Raw genomic sequence first — 22,791 nt, forward strand, 5'->3', positions numbered from 1 at the left:
TTTATCATCGCACTTGGAAATGACCGGCCCAGTATGAATGGCCTCTGGGAGCTCCAAGTGGTCGAAGCCCGCCGTATTTTGTTACTTTAGCGGGCTGGGTTACCGCGGGCGGTTTGTGTAGAGGTATTTTTGGTTTCCTGACCTTGTTTAAAACATGCGAGCAATCTACTGTACTTTATGTAACCCGTTCAAACTGGACAACAATCACTTTCTGTGAACAAGCTGATGTAAAATAGTCCAATAGTAACTATATAGAGCGTGAGGAGCTGCGTTCTCGGTGAAGACGCCGGTGGGCTTTGAGCTCTTTGATGACTTGGCTCGCCGCCAGACTCGACGCATACTGTGACCTAACATATGGCCTTATTGTGGAGATGATAACCAACAAACCCGGACGTGTTGAGGCGAGTGGTGCGGCTATTTAAAGCAGGTCTATGTTTACATGCTGAAGCCAAACACAAGCCCACACAGTTCATCAGGAAACAGAGAGAGTGGAAGCTGTGCTTCACTGGGTCACTTTGAACATTTGACTGGAACGTAAACTTTATTTACATGCTCCGATTTCACTCCCACCTTGGAATTGGCTGAAATTTTGAGAGCAGACTTATCTTTCATCAATAAAATGAACCCCTGGGGTCAGAGGCTGACCGATGTGGGTTTCCTCTCACGGTCCAAAAACAGGCATGTTAATTGGTGACCCTGATTTGCCCCTCGGTGTGACTGTGAGTGTGTGATGGCCTGGTGACCTGTCCAGGGTCGACCCTGCTCTCGCCCACAGTGAACTGGGATTGTCTTCAGCGTCCCGCGACCCGACCAGGATTAAGCTGTATGGAAGATGGATGGATGGAGAAAACATCTGTTTCTCTCCTGCTTCTGTGACCTCAGTCTGGAAGAAGCACATATAGAAGACGACTGAAGGTTTAAGCAGGTAAAAGATGAAAAAAAAGCAATAAATGTCTTTATATTTTTTTATACTGATTGTCAACATGTGACATAATTGAGCTTAAAAAACAACATCAAATCTACGAAATTATTTAAAATTTTAAAATTTGGTACAAGAAAGCTGACAGTTTGGATAACTTATGCTGGAAAAAGTCATGAAAACTCCCAACATTCTCTGGCTCCTTTCTGATTAAGATCAGCCTTTATTGATTTCCTGAAAACGTTTTCTCTGCTATCTTGTCTGGGATGAAGCCTTCCTTTGGTCAGTGTAACACAGTCACCACAGTGGTTTGATTCTGGGCCTGGGGGATTTTCTTTGTGGAAGCTGCACGTTCTCCCTGTGGAGGAGTTTACCTGAGGTCGATTGGTGATGGACTCATCACTGTAGGTCACGTGAATGGGCCACGTGGAGTTTGAATTGCAGGACAAAGAGGGTTATTTTTTTTTAAAAACAATCATCGAAAAATTGTAAATGAAATGTCCAAACTAGGAGCCTTCGCTTCATAAATAATAGAGATATGAAGAGGTGACTGGGTTTCCTCCAGCTAAAGATATTGATCAGGATCTGTAAAGGACGGCGCACGCGTACAGCTCGATTTGCAGTGTGTTTCTAATATTAGGCTGCTGTGAGTGATCTGAGAGAGTGTGTGTGTGTGTGTGTGTCGCTGCTCGCTCAGATCTTCATCACACCCTGCTCACACGGCTCGGTGTGTGCGCGTCCGTGCGTGTGATCGTGGAGGGGAGGGCTTGGCACTGGGAGGGAGATGTTCGCCCCGCGGTCCCTGCCAGGCATCTCATTCAGGCACGCGGCGGCGGCGGCGGTGGAGGAGTCCCCCCCCCCACTCCCTCCTCCCTCCCTCCTCCATCCTTCGTGGAAACACCTCGGGCTCCCTCTCCGCGCACATTTATGCCTGAGCGGAGCCGCCGGTCGTGCCGCCGTGTGCCGGGAGAATGCGTCCGGGAGCGCGCCCTCCGCCGCTGGATGCGGTGCGCGCCTCTCTGTGCCTGGTAGTCCTCCTGCTCCGCGGCGTGGAGCCCGCTGCCGCTGCCGCTGGTTCTGCATCCGAAACCCATGTTCACAGTGGTGAGTCTCCTCTCATGTAATGCTCTTTCAACGGGTCGATTTAGCGCTGCAGTTAAGTGCGTCTAATATTTGATTGCAGCGTTTGCTTCTACCAGCATCAGTTATCAGCGTTAATTTAGTTATTTTTATTCGTTTGGGTTAATCCTACCAAAATCCTAAACCTGCAATGTGTCTTTTGACACGTTTCCGTTCCATACAGGGGAGAACAGGCAAGGTCCAGGCAGGAGCATCCTTGACAGCATCCAGAGTTATGAGATTACTTCTCCTGTATGGCTGCATCCTGTCAGACACAAGAGGTCTGCCATCAAAGAGGTGAGTCTGCCTCACTCTCCCCTTCCTCACTAACCAGATCAGCCTCAATGAGCTGCTATCAGTCTCCAAAGTGTTCTCTGTTCTTCACTCAGCATCCAGCAGAGGCACAAGTCCTGATATCAGCTGAGAGCCAGGAGCTCAGACTCCACTTAGAGAGGAACGAGTAAGTAGCTCCAGTTCATTTTCTTTTCTATTTAATCTGAGACCTTTAAGGCTTTTGCATTTACACTGGGATTTTCACAAGTACACACCCGAATGAGACAAATCACCGATAGCACTGAGGTTGTGTATTTAAAGCCCTTCACAAGACGCCTTGTCCGGCCGTGTTTATTTGAGCAGATGTTAGCTGTCACATCCACGCATTTATAGGGTCAGCGGCCCCCGCCAGTGTTGAGAAGGGGATGAGGGGAGGAGAGGATGGTGATGACTTTGGACAACAGCGGGCTGACACCCGATCTGCGTTGCCTCGGGCAAACAGGAAGCCAGATTGTGCCTCCGCACCTAACGTCCTGTAATCTGATGGAGAGGTTCCTGTCCGGCAACAATGGGACGGTGATAGGAAGACAGCTGAGCAGATCACCGGTGTGATCCAGAGTGCAATGGTTGCATGGGATGTCAGGGAGGGCCACGCTGCTCTCCAGATCTCAGAGCTGTGTTTATCACTCCTGGATCCGAGCCAATGCACAAGTAGGCCCAGGAAGCTTTTGTGAACAGAACTGAGTCCGTTTCTCCCCCCCCCCCCCCCCCGTCGCATCCTGCGTCTGTCATTCATTGACTCACAAGAACTCACACACTAACAGACCATGACTCCACTGCGTCTGACTGACGGTCCCCCGAGGGGTTTGCCCCCCTGCTCCGTCGGCCCAGCAGGTGGTCACACTGTTAGATTTCCTCCTGGGCAAGGAATTTTCATTAATCACAAACTGTCTGCACATGTGCAGCGAGAGGGGAAAACAGAGAAGGCGGGCCTGAGAGTGGATTTGTGGAGTTGCAGATGCAGGCTTTGGTTCTCTGTTCATTCACTCTGGGACAATGAACATGTTGGAGAACTTATCCAAATATTGTTGCACATTTGTCAGAAGAAAGAGGAAATAAAAGCAGGAAAATATTCGATTCTTTCCCACCGCTTGCGGTTGTGAAGTAGCAGATTTTGAAACGGATTTTGTGCAACTTCTCGTTTTTATTGGAACAGAAAAGATCAGAACGTTTTATTTCTTCATCGCTGCCAACCGTATCCGCAACAACTGCAGAGCAAGATTGCAGTGAGAAACAGGACGGTCGATAACCGACACACCGACTTTAGTGATAATGGAGCCATTTTAGGTTAAATAAAAGAATGTTTGGCTTCAAAGTGGCACCACAAGCACTCTGTATTGATTTTTTAATGTGCTTCTTCTGAGAGCTTTATTGATGGAGACAAAAAAAAACATGTAAATATCCTTTTGTTGTTCCACAATTTTATTTTCCATTCACTAAAACCTAATAATTTCAATGAAGTTTGGTACTTTATTTTCCTTGACAGATGAATGAACTTTTAACTCGCATTAAAGCTAAATGAAAGAATGCTCATCCCGGTGAGGATGAAGACTTTTGCAGAGAGCTCCATCTTACTGTCGACCTGTTTCACATGCAGTTTTGCTTTATTGCTTTTACAGTGTAGTTTTTCATCAGGGGGTGTAGGTGTTCGGCTAAACGGCCACATAAACCCACCGCGCCTGCATGATCAGCACCGGGCAGTAAACACACACAGCTGCTCAACACATTTACCTCAGGATGGTAAGAAAGTGAAAATAGTGAAGTGAGACTGGATATTAGAGATAATTACAACCAGTGATTAGGAATTCATTCATAAACACAGATAAATAATATTGTTACTCCATATATTGGTTTTTTTGTCAGCTGCTGTGTTTGACAAGTCAAATTAAACTTGTTTCTATTAAAATTTTTAATGATTCAATAAATAATACCAGCAGCATTGTGTTGATAACAAACCATAACCATCATTCCTTCTCTTCATTACAGTAATTTATGTACAGTCCATAAAAGATAAACTGCTATTGCAGGAAGGATTTTTTTTTTTTAGCTCCAGTATTTATCTTTCCACTTCACTCCCTCAGTGTTTTCCCCTCCACTCCGGCTCCAGACAGAGAATCCCAATCTGGTTCACTGTGCCTGGATTTGTCCTCCGTTGGCCCGATGCGAAAGCAGCACTGGCTACAGGCCGGAGCCGAGGGAGACGGCAGTTTGTGTCAGGGAGGATTAATGTTTGATTTTGGAGAGAAGCCAGTGTCCGTCCAGCCCCGCTGTCCTGACGACTCCTTTGTGTCCTTTGTTGCACCTACAACTGTGTTACTGGGACACAGCGATAAGGGAGAACTCGGCAGCGAGGCGCTCAGAAGAGCTCGTCTTTCTGTTTATTTTGGGCAGGACTTTGCGTCCATTTTTCTCCAGCTGTCCTCCCTTTACTCCCCGCACACCTCGCCTGGTCCTCACTTAATGCATCACTTAATCACCGAATGAAGAAAGACGTAACTGTGGATTCTTGCAGGCATTAGTACTCCGGGTGGATGCCGTCCAAACTCTATCCATTTATGTCCTCCTTGGTCCTGTGTGACACTGTGTGAGTGTGTGTGTGTGTGTGTGTGTGTGCCTGAGCTTTTATCTTAATGAAAGGCCTCGGTGCTGGGCTGATTCACTTAAGAGCCGGGCAACGACGACAGTGCCTGCTGACTCAGAGAGCAGGAAAAAGGATGTGAGAAGAGAGCGAGACGGAGAGGAAACAATGTAAAAAAAAAAAAAAAGTGAGTGATGGACCAGAGGAGAGGGGTGAAGGTGGGAAAAGTCGCGGAGAGAGGAAAGCAGGGACAGCTGGGGTCGGTTCATGTGTAGGTTATATCTGATGGAGCAGACATGAATCCTGTGGATATTCTCGCTTCCTCCTCTGCGTGACTTTCGCTGTTCTTCTGCTTAATGGCCGTTCTGCTCACCCTTAAGAGCATGATCCTGAATTGAGCGCTCTCCCGGGATACCAGCGCTGGATCGTGTCTCTCCCTCCTATCTCTTCATCTTGTCGTAGCCTCATACGTCTTCCACTGTCCAGCTTTAAAAACGAGCGCCCCATTCTTTCTCTTTTCACTCCAACTCTCACCTCTCCTGATATTCCCCAGGGCTCCAGCGCAAACATACATCTCCCACGCGCTCGCCTGCGCTCGGGCTTTGGGGAGAGCGCGGCCACACGCACACAGATGACACACAAACACACAACAACCCCCGAAAGAACACAAACAGGCCCTGATGGATTGCAGGTTTGGGGAGCGGAGGATGCGTCCGCCCGTCCTTGCTTCCTTTGTGTCTTTGTTTAGTCTCGCAGCGGCGCGGTCCCGTCTGCCTGTTCGTCTTGGTGCGGGCCACAGGGCCGCGCTCGGCAGAGCGTTAGCCTCGCCTCGCTGCTACAGGCTCTTCATCATTTGTTGCTGAGCAGCGCTTTGACTTTGCATCAGCCGTCTCGCTCCCGCCTGCTGCAGTCATTCGATACTATGAGGGAATGCGACCCACTGACCCTGATGCATTACCCCACATCTTTTCTCCCCCTTTCCCTATCTCCCGAGTACATTAGAATTACTCCCCCTCCCCGTCTTTCTCCTGCTCCTGCTGAACCGAGCCTTTGTCTCGGCCTCCATGCCAGACAGCCCCGGTCCAGCCAGCTCCGCACTCTTCAATCACGGCGTCTGTCTGAACGCTGGACTGCATCCAAACCTTGTTTGCCGTCACCATCGCATAAAAGTTTTTACAGTCTTGATTTGAAAGCTGTCGCAGTGTTTACCAGAAGGCGATTGGCATTACGTGTGGGGTGTTCCGAACGGGTTGGGCTGAGTGTTACGCAGGTCTGGCAGCGTCGTCAGGTTTACGGCACGCATTGTTGCTGGAATTAGAATTAACACAGAGGCCAGAAATTACTGTAGACATTCGCACTTTACTACTTTGTCTATCAAAACACAGCGGTCTTTTCTTATGAGCAGCTCAGGTTGCTGTGTGACGATGCTGTGTGAAGATATTTTTGTTGAAGCCTTTTTTTATTAAAACGAAATCTAACGAACTGTTGATTCCGTGTACCTGGAGACACTTTGGCTGGACTTTGTCATACACTTCAACAGCGACGTTTCTACTGAGCAGCAGTCAGTATGTTTGTTGCAGTGGATCGATTTGAGGCAGTTCAGCTTCACACTGCAAAGACATTCAGACAGCTTTAGGTTAAAGTGTATTATCCTTGTCTTCTTCTTATAAATCATCGTCCATTTAATAGAATATTGTACTTGAACATCCGCCATTTTCACACCTCTATAAATGTTTTCGACGCTGATGCGTCAACAGGAAACTCATCAGCGTCTGCAAAATGTGTTTGAGGATGTTTCCTCTCGTGCCACCGTTCACCTCTATTCCACTTTTTTGATGTTTATTTGAAGTTGCAACTGCAGTTTCTATTAAGAAGAAGTCACCTTGAGACTTCGTATTAGAAATGCAGAAACATTTGCTCGAACTGTAGGCAACCCTGAGAGGCAGAAATAAGTGCCTACAGTATATCACAGGTTTGGGCAAAGAAGTCGATCACAAAGCAAGGGAACCTTTCAGCGAGCACTTTTACAGTGTGCAGGATTTATTAAAGAAGAAGTAGCAATGGGTTTACCACTATGACCAAAAATAAAACCAATGCAGAGAAAAAACACAGAATTAAAAATTTCCCAGCTTATAAAAGACGCACTTGAAGATAACTGATAAATGTGAAAGTGTTTTTTCTCTGTGATGTTGTAACCTGGTGCTCAGCTCCAGCAGTGAAGCAGTGAGCCGGATAAAGCAGCATAAAAGTTGGATGGATGGGCCACGAGAAACTCGCAAGAGGGCTGAGTCAAAGACGAGAACCAGAAGCAGAGACAGAAGTGAAGCACTTCGGAGTGAGCCTGAACCCCAGGCAAACTGAACATGAGGCTCATGGAGTCACCACAGTGGAAGACCTTTTCAAAAATGCTGCAAACCGAAGCTGGAACATGAGGCAGTGACGCAGTCGGTGGCTCTGTTGAAAGCATATTGTGTCTACATGTCACACAGTGGCAAGTTATACAGCCAAAGGCCCAGCAGTGCCCGCTGCCGTCCCCGAGGGACTCGTAAATCAGCGCATTTAGCTCAGGAGCAGAGCTGCTGAGTGGCATGTGAGGGTGAGGGAAAATACACATGAAGTCATTCCCTCATGGAAGAAGAGATCGGCCAGGGTTCAGTCTGCTCTTCCTCCAGTCGTAGAAAGAAAGAAAGAGTTACGGAGCCGGGTAAAGAGCGCAGAGGAAACAGGACGTTAAAGGAGCTGCTGAACCAGAGGAAGCCCAGATGTAAATGTGGATAGAAGGTCGGATCGCAGCATGACGGGGGTTAGATCAGTTTGACATCAGCCGGATACAAGAACACTCACTCATCATTTTTTGAGGTCTTTGTTTGACTGGTTGGGCGTGTACACACACACACACACACACACACACACACACACACACCCACACACCCTCCTCTCCCGGAGCTGTTATCTGTTAAGAGATGAAATGGCTGCGTTCTGTCTTTGCCTGCTTTGTTGCATGTTGCATCAACAGGCTGTCATTGTCTGGAGAGAACGAAGCCCCTCGGGACATCTGACGAGAGAGAGAAGGAAAAATCCCCCATCTCCCTTTCATTTGTCTCGTCATCATCTCAAGACGCAATCTGACCTTTGAGGAAATGGGCTTATTTCTGGTGCTCGGAGCGTGACATGCCTCTTTTCTCTGCGTGGCATAACGGCTTCGCATCAGGGAGCAAATCTGGATCTGTCTGAGGATGTATCATCATCTGCCTTCCAGCAGCTCTAAAAGACAATACATACTTTGTTTAATATAATTTGAAAATTACTAAAATTAGCAGAGTCACTGCAAACAGACTCAAATAGTTTTGCATCCAACAGGCCAGAAAACAGGGTTAGTGAAGTTTATATCCAGGTTTATCTCGCGCCTCCATACAGTAGCTTTGAATTTTCTTCACATGCATCGGGTCTTGACTTGTGAGATAATTACTTAGATCTTTTACAACTTGAAGAAAGAACGTAAACATATTAATCATTCCTGAATTTGGAATATGAATTAGAGAAATGCGATTGGATTTAAGTTAAGTACTGTGTTGTGATAAATACTCAAGTAAGAGTATAAAGTGCTCTTCTAAATTAAATCAGAACTGTATTGGTTACTTTTTTGATTATTGGGGACTTTGTTCCACTGTCAGTCTCAGAGAGACTGATCCACCTGTTTAAAATATGCAACTGTGTAAAGTCTTGTGAAAATTAGCAGTTGAAATATTTTCTCTAAAAAATGAACCTAGGCTGCAAACATGAAGATGGATTGAATATTAAAGGGGACATATTATGCTATTTTTCAGTCACGTCATATAGGTGTCAGAAGCCCAAAAACATAGTATTTGAGTTTGTTCGCCCCAAATTCATCCTTCTTTCGGAGTTTCAGCGGTGTGAAAAGTCGCTCTGAGAAGCCCTCCTCAGAACAGGCTGTTTCTGAGCCTGCTTTCCGGTACTTGAACGCATCTCTCCACGCCCACTCTCACACACACACACACACATGGTGGGGGCACAGTCAGGGGGAGGAGTTAAATCCACTCATTTCAGGATAAGCGGACACAACTCAAACTCGACCGTTTTGGCTGCAGTTTCAGTTTCACAAAATGTGGTGTTGAACATCATAATGAGGCTACAGCAACACAAACTACTATAATAAATTCTTCACAAAGTGAAAAAAAGCATATTATGTCCCCTTTAACTGAAATTCTCTCTGTATTCAGGAGCAACTTATGATTTAAAAAAGTAGTAAAGTAGATGGTATAAATTTATTCTACTGTTTTTAAAAGTGCATATGTGAAGAAATACTACAGATAGCTTGATTTATGGCTTAGTTAAATGTGATTTGTATTGCGTTACTTCCATTGCTGTATTTGAATGTGTACAGAGCGATGGCCTAAAAACACAGCTGCTCCACGACCTCCTTTTGATGCCAAACCATGTTTGAGTATCACATGAGACACCAAGTGGCTCCTATTGCGTGTCGTTTCTCAACATTAGTGAGCGTGTTTGTGATTTTTCATCCACAAACACTGTGGATGGGATATGACAACAAAATAAATGTAACCCATTAAATCATACAAAGTGGAAGAAAGAGCACTGGGTGTCTCATGTTTGAGTCAGATTGACTTCTTGAAGGCCTCTGGTTCCTCTGCAGCTCCATCCTGTCTGATGGATCCGAGTCGGACCCCGGGGCAGAGGGTGATGAGAGGAGATTTAGAGAGACAGACCAAAACAAAAGCAGCTGTTCGGCAGACAAAGTTTATGAATGAAAACAGGAAGAGGCAAAGTCGGAAGAAGAAAGACAGGAAAACAAGCATCAATACTGGAGCAGATCCAAAGACATACAGATGGAGAGTCAGAAAAATGTAAAGCCCTCTCGAAAAGACATGAATGTTTCTTCACACGCGTCTCTGCGTCCCTGATTTATTAGCCTCTTCTGTACTGTTGAGAAATTTCAGTAATGGGAAAAAAATCTTGGACGCTGATGGAAAAAAAGGAACACTCCTTTCAAACAAATGTAGCCCGGATCCTAAGTGAGTTATAAACTCTCAGTATGAGCAGTTAGCATCCCATAATTCACCTGTGTTATTCAGGAAGGCAGGGGGATCGTTTGAGATCAGCACATATGGCTTTTATAGCAGCACTCGTTTTACGTCCCTCTCTGTTTTCTCATCTCGGTGAAGGATCTCTGCCCAAATCTCTACAGCAGCTCGGTTTTGCAGACCGTCTCTGTCACCATGAATGTTTCATGAGACGTGGGCAGCCAGAGATTTTCTGTCTTCTTCTGTCTGCTGGCTTTCCTGCAGATTTGGCTCATTATCTATACATGCCATACCGCTGCTGTTTTCCCGTAGATTGAATGTCTGACACTACATGCATTCTGTTGTGACTGAGTTTGTGTGTTTGCGCTCGCCAGACAGCTGTTGGCCCCCGGCTATCAAGAAATATGGTACACGGCTGACGGAGCTCGCAAGTCCTCCTCTCCCACCGACTCCGTAAGTCTGTGAGACAGCTTGATGTTCTTGAAGTGCAGCAGGGAGCAATGCACGATCATAGCAGAAAGACAAACATCAGACCGTGAGTGGCAGTAGGGGGACACTGACATATATTTCTTTATTTTAGAAAGAGTTAAAATTGGAATAATCAAAATGTGGATTTTTTTGCTGTAATTTGAGTGTAAAATCAAGTTAACAGTGAAGGAATAACAGCAGATTAAAAAGGTCTAAAGTTAATTTTAAATGTGGTTCTTTTCATGCAGAGATTGGTAAATCTCAGCTTGAAAATCAAAGATCTGGTGACTCTCGGTGAAGCGAGGCCTTCGTGAGGCTGAAAACTAAATCCAAAACCAAACTGATGAGTGAAGCAACACCCAAAACACCTGGGGATGTGAGATAGAGAATAGAACAACCGTTTAGGAAAGATGTGCATGCGGTTTACCACAAGGTGTACCAGCAGTGTAAAAACAGGAAGGTCACGTGAGAGTTTACAAAGAAGACATGCAAAGGAGTTCTGTTTCGTTCTGGAGCAAACATCCTGCAGACGGAGATCAACTCGTGTCAGATTGATGTGAAGAGTACGGTGCTACTAATGGAGCTGATTCTTTTCTCTTTATTGACGATGTGACTGCTGTCAAAAAGCATGAAAACAAGTTCTGTTCAAGTGTTTTAGGGAATATTAGCTCCTCATTATGGTGGTGTACACAGCTGAAACACAGAAAAAAATGGATGAAACCTAATGTGTCAAATGACTGATTGCATCCTGTTTAGTGATCATGTTATCCTGCAGGGACACTGTTTCTACCACGGCACAGTTGAAGGCTTTGAAGAGTCGAGTGTTGCTCTCAGCACCTGCTCAGGACTCAGGTAAGACAAACATTCCTGCTGTATTTCTGAATTCCCCTGCTATCATAGCTTTTCTTTTTTTTTTCTATAAATGATGAAAACAAGATTCTCAGATTTTCAGAAGTCTCCCATGGAACTAAAAGAACTTGAAATTGCTATTTATGAAGATAAGCCCCTAAAAGGAAGTCAGCTGACAGCAGTGAGGTGCTGCAGCAACAATGTTTGGGACTGTTCTGAAAACAGATGTGCTGGCATCGCTCAGTCAGCGCCGTTATCCCATGAATGCAAATCGTACAGCCTCAGTTCACTCGTTTTTTAGTGACACGCAAACCTTTTCAGGAAAGTAGATACAGTTAATTGGAGTTAATTTTACACCATCTAATATTTGGGATATAATGTTATAACTAAGTAAATACTGTCTTTTCCAGGTGTCACGGAATGAATCACAGTGATTGTTGTTGAACATCACATGTTTTATTTGTCTTCATATCCTGTTGGTGTATTAATAGTCACTCCCTGCAGCCTTGCCTCGAGGTGAGGGAAGACATTTTTTAACCAGAAGTTTGCTGTTTCAGATCCCACTTATTCACACTGCATCAGGAAAGACATCTGGCCTAATACTTGTGCTAAATGAAAACACTGGGTTGAAATGGTCCTCGGTAGGGATTCTGGAGAGCAGCAGCCATGATACATTATGATAAGCAATCATCCCAGTTCAGTCTGTTTTTTGATTATCCTTCCACAACTACAGTTTCCTCTTACAGTTCAAAAACGTGTGTTTGAGAACAAAATGGAAAATCTAAATTGTAGGTCGGCGTAAATTTGTGTGTGTTTGCTGGTCTGTTTGTCCAGAATCAGCCCCACTGCTCTGCAGTTCTAAGCTGGGTAAATCTGTATTTAAAAAATATATATATATATATAAAGTCACATTTTCAGAGCAGTTTTCACTTCACGGGAGATGAAAAGAGAAATGACAATAATCTCCTTGTCAGAGCAATTTTACTGCAAAAAAAGCTCGGCTCAGCTCCGTTGTAAGACCGCAGTTATATTGAAGCCTTGGAGGAACCTTTCATCTGAACACACACTGCTGTGGTAGTGGTTGAGTCTGAGGAATAGATATGCAGAACATAAAATTTCACCCATATTTCCAAACACGTTGTAGAAATGTACAATCAATGATTCTTTAAACATGAAAATCAGTTTCTGTTTATTGTTTAAAGTGGCGTAACTTAGATGAAAATCCTCCAAAATATATAGATTTTATTCAACACATATCTCTTAGTGGTTTTGACAATAAAATCCCTCTTTCTAATTCACTAAATCTCACAATGGCGCTGTATTTTTCATGTTATGACAGTATTATCTGTTATTTTATGGTAATTTGATTCAGTTATGTGCGAGCTAGTCCTCGCAGTGAGCCACTGAGCATAGCTGATAATGTTCACAACTTTTTCTCGATTTCACACCTTCCCATATGTGAAAAAAAAAATCAGTTACGGTAGTTTTTTTATTTTACAATTCTGGTGCTTGCAATTTCCAGTTTCCTGCTTTACGCTATTGCACAAAGTTGTAGCGCAGTTATTGATCAGCACATGATTTATGTTGGTTGGAAAAGGTTTAGTAGTTATCTGAGGCCTTTGATGAAGCCCTGCCTGCATAAAGTGGGTGAGAGGAAGCAGTTGTGCTGTGTCTCCTGTCGTCCATTAGGTTAGTAGGTCGCTGGCTCCAGAGTTGGTTCATTGAGTACAGCTCATTATTTAGATCCTGTGTTTTCTCCCGGTGCGGCTCCAGAGCAGCTGATGCTTCCTGCTGGAGACACTCGGAGAGAGGAGGCCGGCAGCAGAGCAGGAACTTGCGAGTGTTTGGCAGAAGTGATGTTTTTCTGCGGGGTTACTGCTCCGCATCTGCAGCAGGAGGGAATGAATACATCTTGATGATAATGTAAATTCACTGGGGAACGCAAACAGAGCGTAGGACACCCGATGTTTGCGCCGGACTTCTCCAGATGTTTTCTGCAGCTGTGTGACCGGCTGCTTGTGTGCGTGCTCGCTGTGTTTGTGTGTGAGGCGTCCATGTTTATGAGCGGTGTTGCAGAAGGAGCCAGAGGTTTGTGTGTTCGGCCGCCGCTCCCAACCGATCCCCATCTGGAAGCGGCTGTAAATCACCTGACACAGCGCTGCCTCTGCCCCACCCCGTTCAGAAAATCGCAGCAGCCAACGACAACGAAAAAGAACTTTGATAATATAGACTGAAATAAAAGCAGCTATATCAGTTTTTAGCTGCTCACCGAAAAACAAACATCGATTCCCTCGAACTGGAACAATTAACCTCTGCCTCCCTCGTTTCCCCAGGGGACTGATTTCCCTGAACGCAAGTGTCAGCTACCTGATCGAGCCTCTCCCTGCCCCGGCGGAGCCTCAGCAGCACGCCGTGTTCAGAGCCGAGAGTCTCCATCTCCCCGGAGGTCGCTGCCTCCATCACCATGGCAACGAGGAGGAGGAGGAGGGCGTGCTGGGTGACTTCATCCGTGGGATGGCGTCGCCGCGGAGCGTCAGGGTGAGTCAGTCACCGTCTCCCACCCGATATCGCCTTCTATAAAATACGACTGTTTACCTCTCAACCTTTTTCAGAATAAGAGGGAACTGAGCCAAAATATGATGTACGTGGAGCTTCTGTTGGTGGCCGACAAAGCGGAGGTGAGGATGTGGTCGCGGAGTCACTCATACCTCATGACTTTGGTTTTCATTTGTGTTACATCTTTAAATATTCGAGTGAAAAAAAAGAAAATGTGTGAACCGTGGTGTGGGTAGTTAGAAATCACAAGGTCAGTGGAATATAGCAACGTTTCTGATAATCTGTGGAGAGGTACGGTAATGTAGGCCGGAGATGCACCATATAAGGTCACCTTCCTTTTACATAGGAGCTTTATTTATATATCTCACTTCATGCACAGAGCTAACCTTATATGAACAACAATTCAAGTAAAGAACACACATGAAAAAGAATACAGCCCGGATCCAGAGAGGCCTGGATTCATACAGCAGAGTTGCTAAAATTAGTCACATGCTTCACTTCAGTAAAAGTACAGTGACTCAATATGCTTTTAGTAAAAGTACCAGATCAACTTCCTCAATTAAATAAATGTAAAAAAAAAAAAAAAAGCAGAACTGTGGTCCCTGAATTGTAGTCATTTTAAGAATAATTTTATACTTTTTAGGTATGTGATGACTTTCTTAAGGCACACAAGTTGAATGCTTTATATGTGTAGAATTTTTTCTGCGAAATTTATAAGGAACTTAACAATGCCACATCAGAATTAATCTTGAATCATAGTTTTACGTTGTGTATTGTGTTAAATTATTTTCTGAATTAAAAAAAAAAAAAGATAATAAGCCAGGCATTTAACTTCACTGTGGAGTTCCACAAGGATCCATCCTTGGTCCACTATTATTCCTTGTTTACATAAATGATTTGTGTAACATCTCAAACATCGTTTCTCCAATTATGTTTGCAGATGACACAACACTAGTTCTCTCAAACCCAAACTTCAATTCCTTAATAAGGGATGTGAATGATGGTTTAGATGCCTTTGTCACATGGTTCAAAATGAACAAATTATCTTTGAATATAAAAAAATCTAACTTTATTATCTTCAGTGGGAAAAAATCATACAATAAGGATTTATCTAAAATTATAATTGAGTCCATAGAGATGCCCCAAGTATCATCTACAAGATTCTTAGGAATAATTATTGATGAGAGTTTGAGTTGGAGAGAACAGATTTACTGTGTGAGTAAGAAAATATACAAATCTCTTGGTATAATAAGGAAAGTTAGCCAACTTGTTAGTAAACAGTGTCTTCTTACTCTTTATTACAGTCTAATCTATCCGCATCTTTCATATTGTAATATTGTTTGGGGGAGTACATTTACAACCACTCTTAAAAAAATCTTAATTCTTCAGAATCGCTTTGTTAGACTTGCATCTCGATCTGTCTGGGACGCTACTGCTGCTCCCTTATTTAAAAATCTCCAGATTCTCACTATTTATGATATTAACAGTTATCAAATATGCATTTTTATGTACAAGATATTTTCTTCAGATGACAAGGTCCCTGAGCATTTTAGGACGTACTTTGCAGCAAATTCTCATTTGCATTCTTACTCAACACGACAGGCCTCAGCTCCACATCCGCCCAAATGTCTTAAATCTAGAAGCCAATTTTTGTTTAGGTATAGAGGTGTCAAAGTTTGGAACAGTTGGTACCACATTGCCAACAATTGTAGATCTTTATCTATCTTTAAAAGTCGCGCAAGAGAGCATCTAATTCAAAAGTGTAGCCAAGAGAGCTCTGTACTTAAGCTTTTCCGTAGACTGCTAACTTCTTTTTAGTTTATTTTCAGTGTTGCCTATAATGATCAACAAAAATGTCAATTTTTATGAGCATGTCCATATAAGGTCAACAGCATTTTTCTTTTCTTTTGTCTTTTTTTTCTTCTTTCTTTCTTTTGTTTTGCATGAGAGTTTATGATGCTTTTTGTTGTTTTGTATTTTATTTTATTTATTTATGCATTTTATTTATTTGTTGTTGTTTTTTTTGTTTTTTTTGACGATATCTGCATAATTTTATTAGGTGGGGGCTCTTCATAAGCCTTTGGCTTGCCCGCTCCTCCCTGCACTGTTTCTTTTTCTGCACTGGTTTATGTGATATATTTCATTGTATGTGCTAAATAAACTAAACTAAACTAAACTAAATTTACGTGCCTATACTGGATATCTAGTCTGACGCCCAACTCTGTTTGATTCTCGTCCAGCATGTCATTCAGAGTAAATTGCGTGGATTACCGGTATGTCGTTTCCTTTCTGGTTGCAGTATGAGAAGCACGACAGTAATCTCGAGAAGACCAAACTGAAATTACTTGAAGCTGCCAACTTGGTTGACAAGGTAACCGTCATGGAAACCACAAGCGGGCACGCTTATTTTTAGAGGACGGATTTCTGTCACAGTTCCTGTTTCTACTTTTGCCGGCAGTACTACAAGGCCCTGAAGATCCGCGTGGCGCTGATCGGCCTGGAGGTGTGGACCGGCCAGGACCTGATCGGCGTGTCCGATAACCCTCACAGCACCCTGGCAGCTTTCCTGACATGGAGACGCAAGCAGCTGCGCGCCTTGCCCAACGACAACGCCCAGCTCATCACGTCAGTGTCTCTCCCCCCCTCGTCCGGCGTCCCCGCCTGTCCCCTCTGAGTCCTCTGTCCCAAGGGCGGCGTATCACACATGATTTAATCAACGCCAGCCGTGTCCTAGTTGGGGCTGATTGCCGGCGGGGCTCTTTTGTGTCCAGGGGGAGGCCATTCCAGGGGACCACCATCGGGCTGGCTCCTCTCAAAGCCATGTGCTCCGACTACCAGTCTGGTGGAGTGAACACGGTGAGAGACGAGACTGTCAACAAACAGGAGGCCTCTGCATGCAGGAGCTTCACAATCTTTAGCTACCTTTGCACTTAATTTTAACCTCATGAACCATAAATAAACCGTTTCTGCTTATTTTTCGTAATTGGAGTCATTCAAGAAATGATAACCTGCACCGATTCGCACTGTGATGAGCCGGCTCTGTGTTCTGCTGCACAGGACCACTCAGAGTCAGCAGTCGGTGTTGCAGCCACCATGGCTCACGAGATGGGCCACAACTTCGGCATGAGCCACGACATCGCAGGCTGCTGCCAGGCCAAGGCGGAGGACGGGGGCTGCATCATGGCTGCTGCTACAGGGTAGGACGCACAACAAAAGTATCCTTATCAAGAAAAACCAAAGACCTAAAGTGAAAAACTCGTGCATTTGTACCCAGGCATCCGTTTCCACGCGTGTTTAACGGTTGCAACCAGAGGGAGCTGAAGAGCTACCTGAGCTCCGGAGGAGGGAAGTGTCTCTTCAACATGCCGAACACCAGAGCCATGTACGGAGGGCAGCGCTGCGGCAACGGCTACCTGGAGGAAGGAGAGGAGTGTGACTGTGGAGAGGAGGAGGTCAGCGGGCGTCCATATGCCGTTTAGATGTTTATTTAGGCTCTGTGACTTTATCTCTCTCCGTCCTGCGCAGGAATGCACCAGTCCCTGCTGCAACGCCAACAACTGCACCCTGAGAGCCGGAGCTGAGTGTGCACATGGAGTCTGCTGCCAGAACTGCAAGGTAGAAATCGTCTGCTGATCCAAACCTCTCCATCACTGGTGATGTCTTTTCTAGATAAATGAAACAAAGCACATGCTTCCCTTTTTTATTGTAAGCTAAATGTTAATGGCGTGTTTTGCAGTAACAGTAATGATGATAGAAGTCCTTTGCTCTGACATGTGGGATTTCACCTTGTGAGCCTGCGTAGATCCCTTTCCTCCCATTTGAACCTTGCTCCGTTTCTCCCCGTCCCTCGCTGTGAAGCTGAAGAGCCCGGGTGTGCTGTGCCGTGCGCCCTCGGGGTCGTGCGACCTGCCGGAGTACTGCGATGGAAAGGCAGAGTCTTGTCCCGCTAACTTCTATCTGGTGGATGGGACTTCCTGTGCAGGCGGACAGGCCTACTGCTACACCGGCATGTGTCTGACCCTCGAGCAGCAGTGCCGCTCGCTCTGGGGACGAGGTTGGTACAATAAGTGCATGTTTTTTCACCCTAAATCCAATATGTTTTTTTGTTTTGTTTTGTGTTTTTCAATATGCTTTATTCTGCTCTTTGACATTCAGTGATGTGTCCACAGTAACACACCTCACAGAGATACAGTTTAGCCTCCTCTTGGAGGTTACTCCTCAAAATACAAGTGATGGCAGCGTTCCTCTCAAAACGTTCATTGCTAAGTGGTGCTTTGTGGGGCGTTCGCCACTTTCTTTTGCCCCTAACTTCTCTGCCACGCTCACGTCTCCACGGTTTCCCCGTCACTACCAGACACAGCTCTGCAGACAATGCGCGCCACTGTTTGTATCCAGTAGTGGAGACGAGATTGAACCAGACAGGATGTGCTCACATGAAGGAAATATTAAATCAAGTAATTAAATGAGTAATATCACATGTCAGCTGATCATATTGCACTCCGTTAGCTTTTTTAGTGACAACAGACCAGAAGTGAGACGCACAGAAACAGAGTTTGACGTGAAATGAAGCTTCTGATGGATGTTTTGATCTCAAAGTAAATCTTTCTTGCTTTCAAGTAGTAAAAAAGGCATGAAATGTAAATGTGTGTGAAATATTCTGTTAATGCAGTGATTTTCCCAGCAAATAATTTATTGCGCGTGTTGGAGTTAATCAGAAATGAAAGGCAGCCTGTGGTCCGGATGGGAGAGGCGGTATTTTTCTAATCAGTGAGTCCTAATAGAGGGCAGACTGTTACTCCAACTGAAATAAAAGAAATGCTGATCAAAACTTCTGTAAATAAACTAATATCACGTTCAGTTGACCAACAAACTGGGATCACAGTGCAGTGAAGGTATCGTCCACCTTAAGGTACCGCCATGCGTCTCCTGAGAGTTTATTTTCTGTCATCTTTGTCGGATCTCTGTGTTTTGCACTGTGGAAAATTCCACTGAACATATTTCGTAGGGGAAACTGGTGAGAGGTTGAACAGTCAGTGTCTGAAGCTGAGCGTTGAAGATGAGCCCTTGATGAGCCACAGGATAAAGGATTGTTATTGGACACTGTCCACGTTCCTGCTGTGATAGAGGCGTCCCGGAGAGCCTTTGTAGTTCCACAGGAACCACGCAGAATATGCCATCTGCTCTCCATCAGGTGGCCTGAAAACACACTGTGCATGCAGTTTTCTTTGCAGTTTTTGGTCTGTGCATGTTCAAACCTGATTTTATGTTTGTGTGTATTGTGTGTGTCTTTCAAACCGCAGATGGTCGCTCAGCCCCTGACCTGTGTTTCAAGAAGGTCAACGAAGCAGGGGACATGTACGGGAACTGTGGCAAAGATCTCCTCGGGAAATACAGGAGCTGTAAAGAAAGGTGAGGATTCAAAACACTCAGCGAAACACATTGCTGTTCGACTTTTCTCTTAATCTCAAGTGCGTCTGTATTTTCCTGACGTGCCAGGGACGCCGTATGCGGCAAAATCCAGTGTTTGACGTCGGCTTCCAAGCCCATTGAGAACAACGCGGTGCGCATTGAGACCACGGTCACGGTGGGCAACAGGAAAGTCATGTGCATGGGAACGCACGTGTACAAGCTGGGCCAGGGCGACGAGGAGCCGCAGGGCGACACGCTGGACCCGGGTCTGGTCATGACGGGCACCAAGTGTGGGGAGGACTCGGTGAGGATCGCTCAAATTCACACCGAAGCAGATGAAGACTCTTAATACATCAGGAACACTTTCGTAAAGTTTCATGTGTAACCAGCAAGGCTGCAGCTTGTTTGAGTAACTTTTGAAACGCTCCCCTCTCCCTCCCTTGGTTTCAAAAGATTTGCTTCAACGGAGAGTGCCGCAATGCATCTTTTCTCAGGGCGGATGAGTGCAACGCCAAGTGCCACGGACATGGGGTAAGTTCCAGCGCGTCACAGCGGGGAGTACGGCGATGATGGATTCCTCCGGGCTCCGGCTGAACATTTGGCTGCTCGCCGAGCATTATGGGAAGCTGGCAGCCTCGGCAGCGAGCCAGCAGCCGTTCAGATCATTTGCCTAATTAAAAGTAGCAACGCAAGAGCATCGAAACACTAAAGCAGGAAAAACATTACTCAAGTAAAAGCAGAAAGGTGCCGTCAGCTCGGCGGGAGAAGAATGAAAATTGGCTGGTTTATGTACAAAAGTCCTTCCTGAGGACGAGAACAGAAATATAATCTCATTATTAGATTGTTCTTCAGGAAGTTAATGTAAACTAATAAATACAAAAGTAGCCGTTCAGGCTGTAACTTGCTTTCACTCATCGTCTGCCATGATCAGCTGGAATCGAGGATCGATGCATGGATGGAGGGACGGTCGTATGGATGGATGATCATCTGTGTTCCGTTTTCCTTTTAGCTGTGCAACAACAACCATAACTGCCACTGTGACCCCGGCTGGGCTCCTCCTCTGTGTGACCAGCGGGGGTCAGGAGGGAGCGTGGACAGTGGACCTGTCATCAGCCACAGTGAGAAAAGCCGCCAGATTTCATGAGCAAAATGAGATGAGATTTTTTTGTTTGTGACGTTTCAGTTTTCATCCTGACATTTTTCCACTTTTCCTTCCATCAGGTCGCCTTCTTCGAGTGCTGCTTGCTCTCCCCTTGACCCTTTTCGCGGTCTTGGCTGCCATTGGACTTTGGTGTCGCTACAAACATAAGCTCCGCCCACTGAAAGCCCCTGTTCCCTTACCAGTGCCAAAGTATGCAACGATGCAGTGTTGAATTCTGATCATTTACAGCAACAGCAATTCAGCAGCGGCTCGTTCCACTTGCCAATAACGTAGTGTAGATATTTACTGTGTGATGACTCTTCTATTTTAACCTGCAGTTGTTCGATCCCGGTTGAGAGCAAGCCTCAGCAGGCTGACGGCGATGTGGCGGGTCACGCCAACCCCATATTCCGACTGAAGAAACAAGACTCAGACCATCTGGTAAAGACCTACAGCTACAAGTTATAACTATTAAAGCATCTTGACTTCTATTTAGCAAACAAACCCATTGAATTCCGCCATGTTTGCGCCGTGTCTCCTCCTCAGGGGTCGTCCTCTCCTCACCCGAGCCCGTCTTGCCCGGCTCGACCCAGACCCGCCATTGTGCGTCCTGCAGTGAAGCCCCCTCCCGTTCCAGCCTACACTTCAGGGCGCAGGGAGCAGACCCCGCCGGCCCCGGTCCCGCCCGGGACTTCCTGCCAGAAGCAGTACCCTCCTCAGGCTTACACCCCGCCACCTTTAAAGTCCGCTCAGCTTCACGGGCAAAAACCACACCAGAGTTCAGGAACTCCACTTCTGCCTTCTCTGAATCACGAAAACCGCTCAGAGCCTTCAGCGATGTCTAAACCTCGACCGGAACCCCCAAACAGACCTCCACCGCCGTGTCCCGTCAACCCAGCACTGGTAAATACTGTTTTATTCCTGCACACTTACCTGCACAGCAGCTTATAGGCTTATTCAACTGAAGATGCAAGATTGAACTGGTCTTTTTCATGAAGGAGCAACATGGAGGGAGAGGCCTGCAGGTGACCACTAATGCCCTGCAGAGAGGAAAGGCTGCTTTGGTGCCATCTGCTGGACAGAAGAAGCCAAACAGGTAATTATCTGCTTTGTTTCTTGCAATTCGAAAGAATTCTTCAATAAATTCTGATTTTCTACACTTCTTTTCAGATCCTAAACTACCATCTCAGGGAGGCATTGGGGATCACCACGTACACCCAATAACAGACTGCCTCAAACTGTACTTCTAGCAGGTAGCTACAAAATGTGACACTGTAGGACAAGATGAATACTTGACACTGTATTTATATTCATGTGCACTGAACTGGAGTTTAAATAGCTGCATTACGGTAGAGAAGAGGTCGCAGTGAGTACGTTTTAGCCCTACAAGTGTGCATTTTTTCACTTGAAACAGCCAGAGCTGTGAATTTCAGTTCCTATTGTATGTTATTTTGTTTGTCCCAAGGGTGGTTGTAAAATGTGAAACTGTTCCAGAAGTATTTATTCTCAAAGGAAAGAAAAATGAATGTTTACAGTGCAGCCTATGAACCAAACCTGGTGCCTCTTAAAGTGCATTAGCTATAAAGGGATTATCTTATATTAAGAAGAGATGCCAATAATGGAGTTCTTATGTTTCCTAAGTGTTAAAAAAAATGGATTAATCAAGGGTTTTAAGAGATTACACACACAACTTGCATGCTGTAGGAATATGCTTGTGATGAGAGATACAAGTCTGATATGTAGCAGGGAATCTGGGGGGATTTTTTTAAAGCTTATATGATTTGTATTTACATTATTTTTTTACATTGTGTTGCATTGCACAACCACAATTCTTCTCTGAAACACTCACACCATGAAAATATAAAAGGTAACTCATATATATACATCCACAACGTATTCCCTTTGGGTTAAATTGTCTGTTTAGTTGCTGACAATCAGGGCTTTGGTAAAACATCATGTTTTTTTATTTACAGTTCATCATCCCGAAACTGCAGCATAAATTCAGTTTCATCAGTTTGTTGAATTAAACTGTTCATTGGCAGTTTATCCTCTTTTAAAGTGACTTTGTGTTCCACTTTCTGCTATGAAGCAGCTTTTTTTTTTTTGGCACTGTTATAAGGTACAGCTGGATATTGTGGGATTGTTTTTTATACTGCTTGGGGGATAACAAATCTGTAATGTGGAAGTACAGTTTGTCACCTGCCATGTTTTACCTTGTTCTCAGACCTATGCAAACACAGGGAGCGTGCAGCCTTGTGTCTGAAACTGGAAATTAAATCAACACATTGAAAAATAAATAAATATGTTCAACTCTTCACCGGCTTCTGTGTTGTCAGTGTTCAAATCAAACAGTTAT

At 45.0% G+C, this 22,791-nt stretch overlaps 1 protein-coding gene across 1 annotated transcript; it reads left to right on the plus strand.

Annotated features, from left to right (window-relative positions):
* The first annotated feature begins 1,748 nt into the window (after positions 1-1,748).
* On the plus strand, positions 1,749-21,789 carry adam19b (ADAM metallopeptidase domain 19b). The gene is made up of 23 exons (XM_030100652.1): positions 1,749-2,023; positions 2,223-2,335; positions 2,428-2,498; positions 10,387-10,465; positions 11,256-11,332; positions 13,663-13,867; positions 13,942-14,007; positions 16,185-16,256; positions 16,344-16,510; positions 16,657-16,741; positions 16,943-17,082; positions 17,160-17,337; positions 17,411-17,500; positions 17,744-17,939; positions 19,186-19,294; positions 19,382-19,598; positions 19,748-19,825; positions 20,304-20,412; positions 20,516-20,645; positions 20,774-20,876; positions 20,982-21,338; positions 21,434-21,531; positions 21,606-21,789. The coding sequence occupies exons 1-23, from the start codon at positions 1,891-1,893 to the stop codon at positions 21,610-21,612; spliced, it is 2,880 nt and encodes a 959-aa protein (XP_029956512.1). The 5' UTR covers positions 1,749-1,890; the 3' UTR covers positions 21,613-21,789.
* Positions 21,790-22,791: the final 1,002 nt, after the last annotated feature.

Source organism: Salarias fasciatus, chromosome 2 (assembly GCF_902148845.1).
Source record: "Salarias fasciatus chromosome 2, fSalaFa1.1, whole genome shotgun sequence".
NCBI classification, from domain to species: Eukaryota; Metazoa; Chordata; class Actinopteri; order Blenniiformes; family Blenniidae; genus Salarias; species Salarias fasciatus.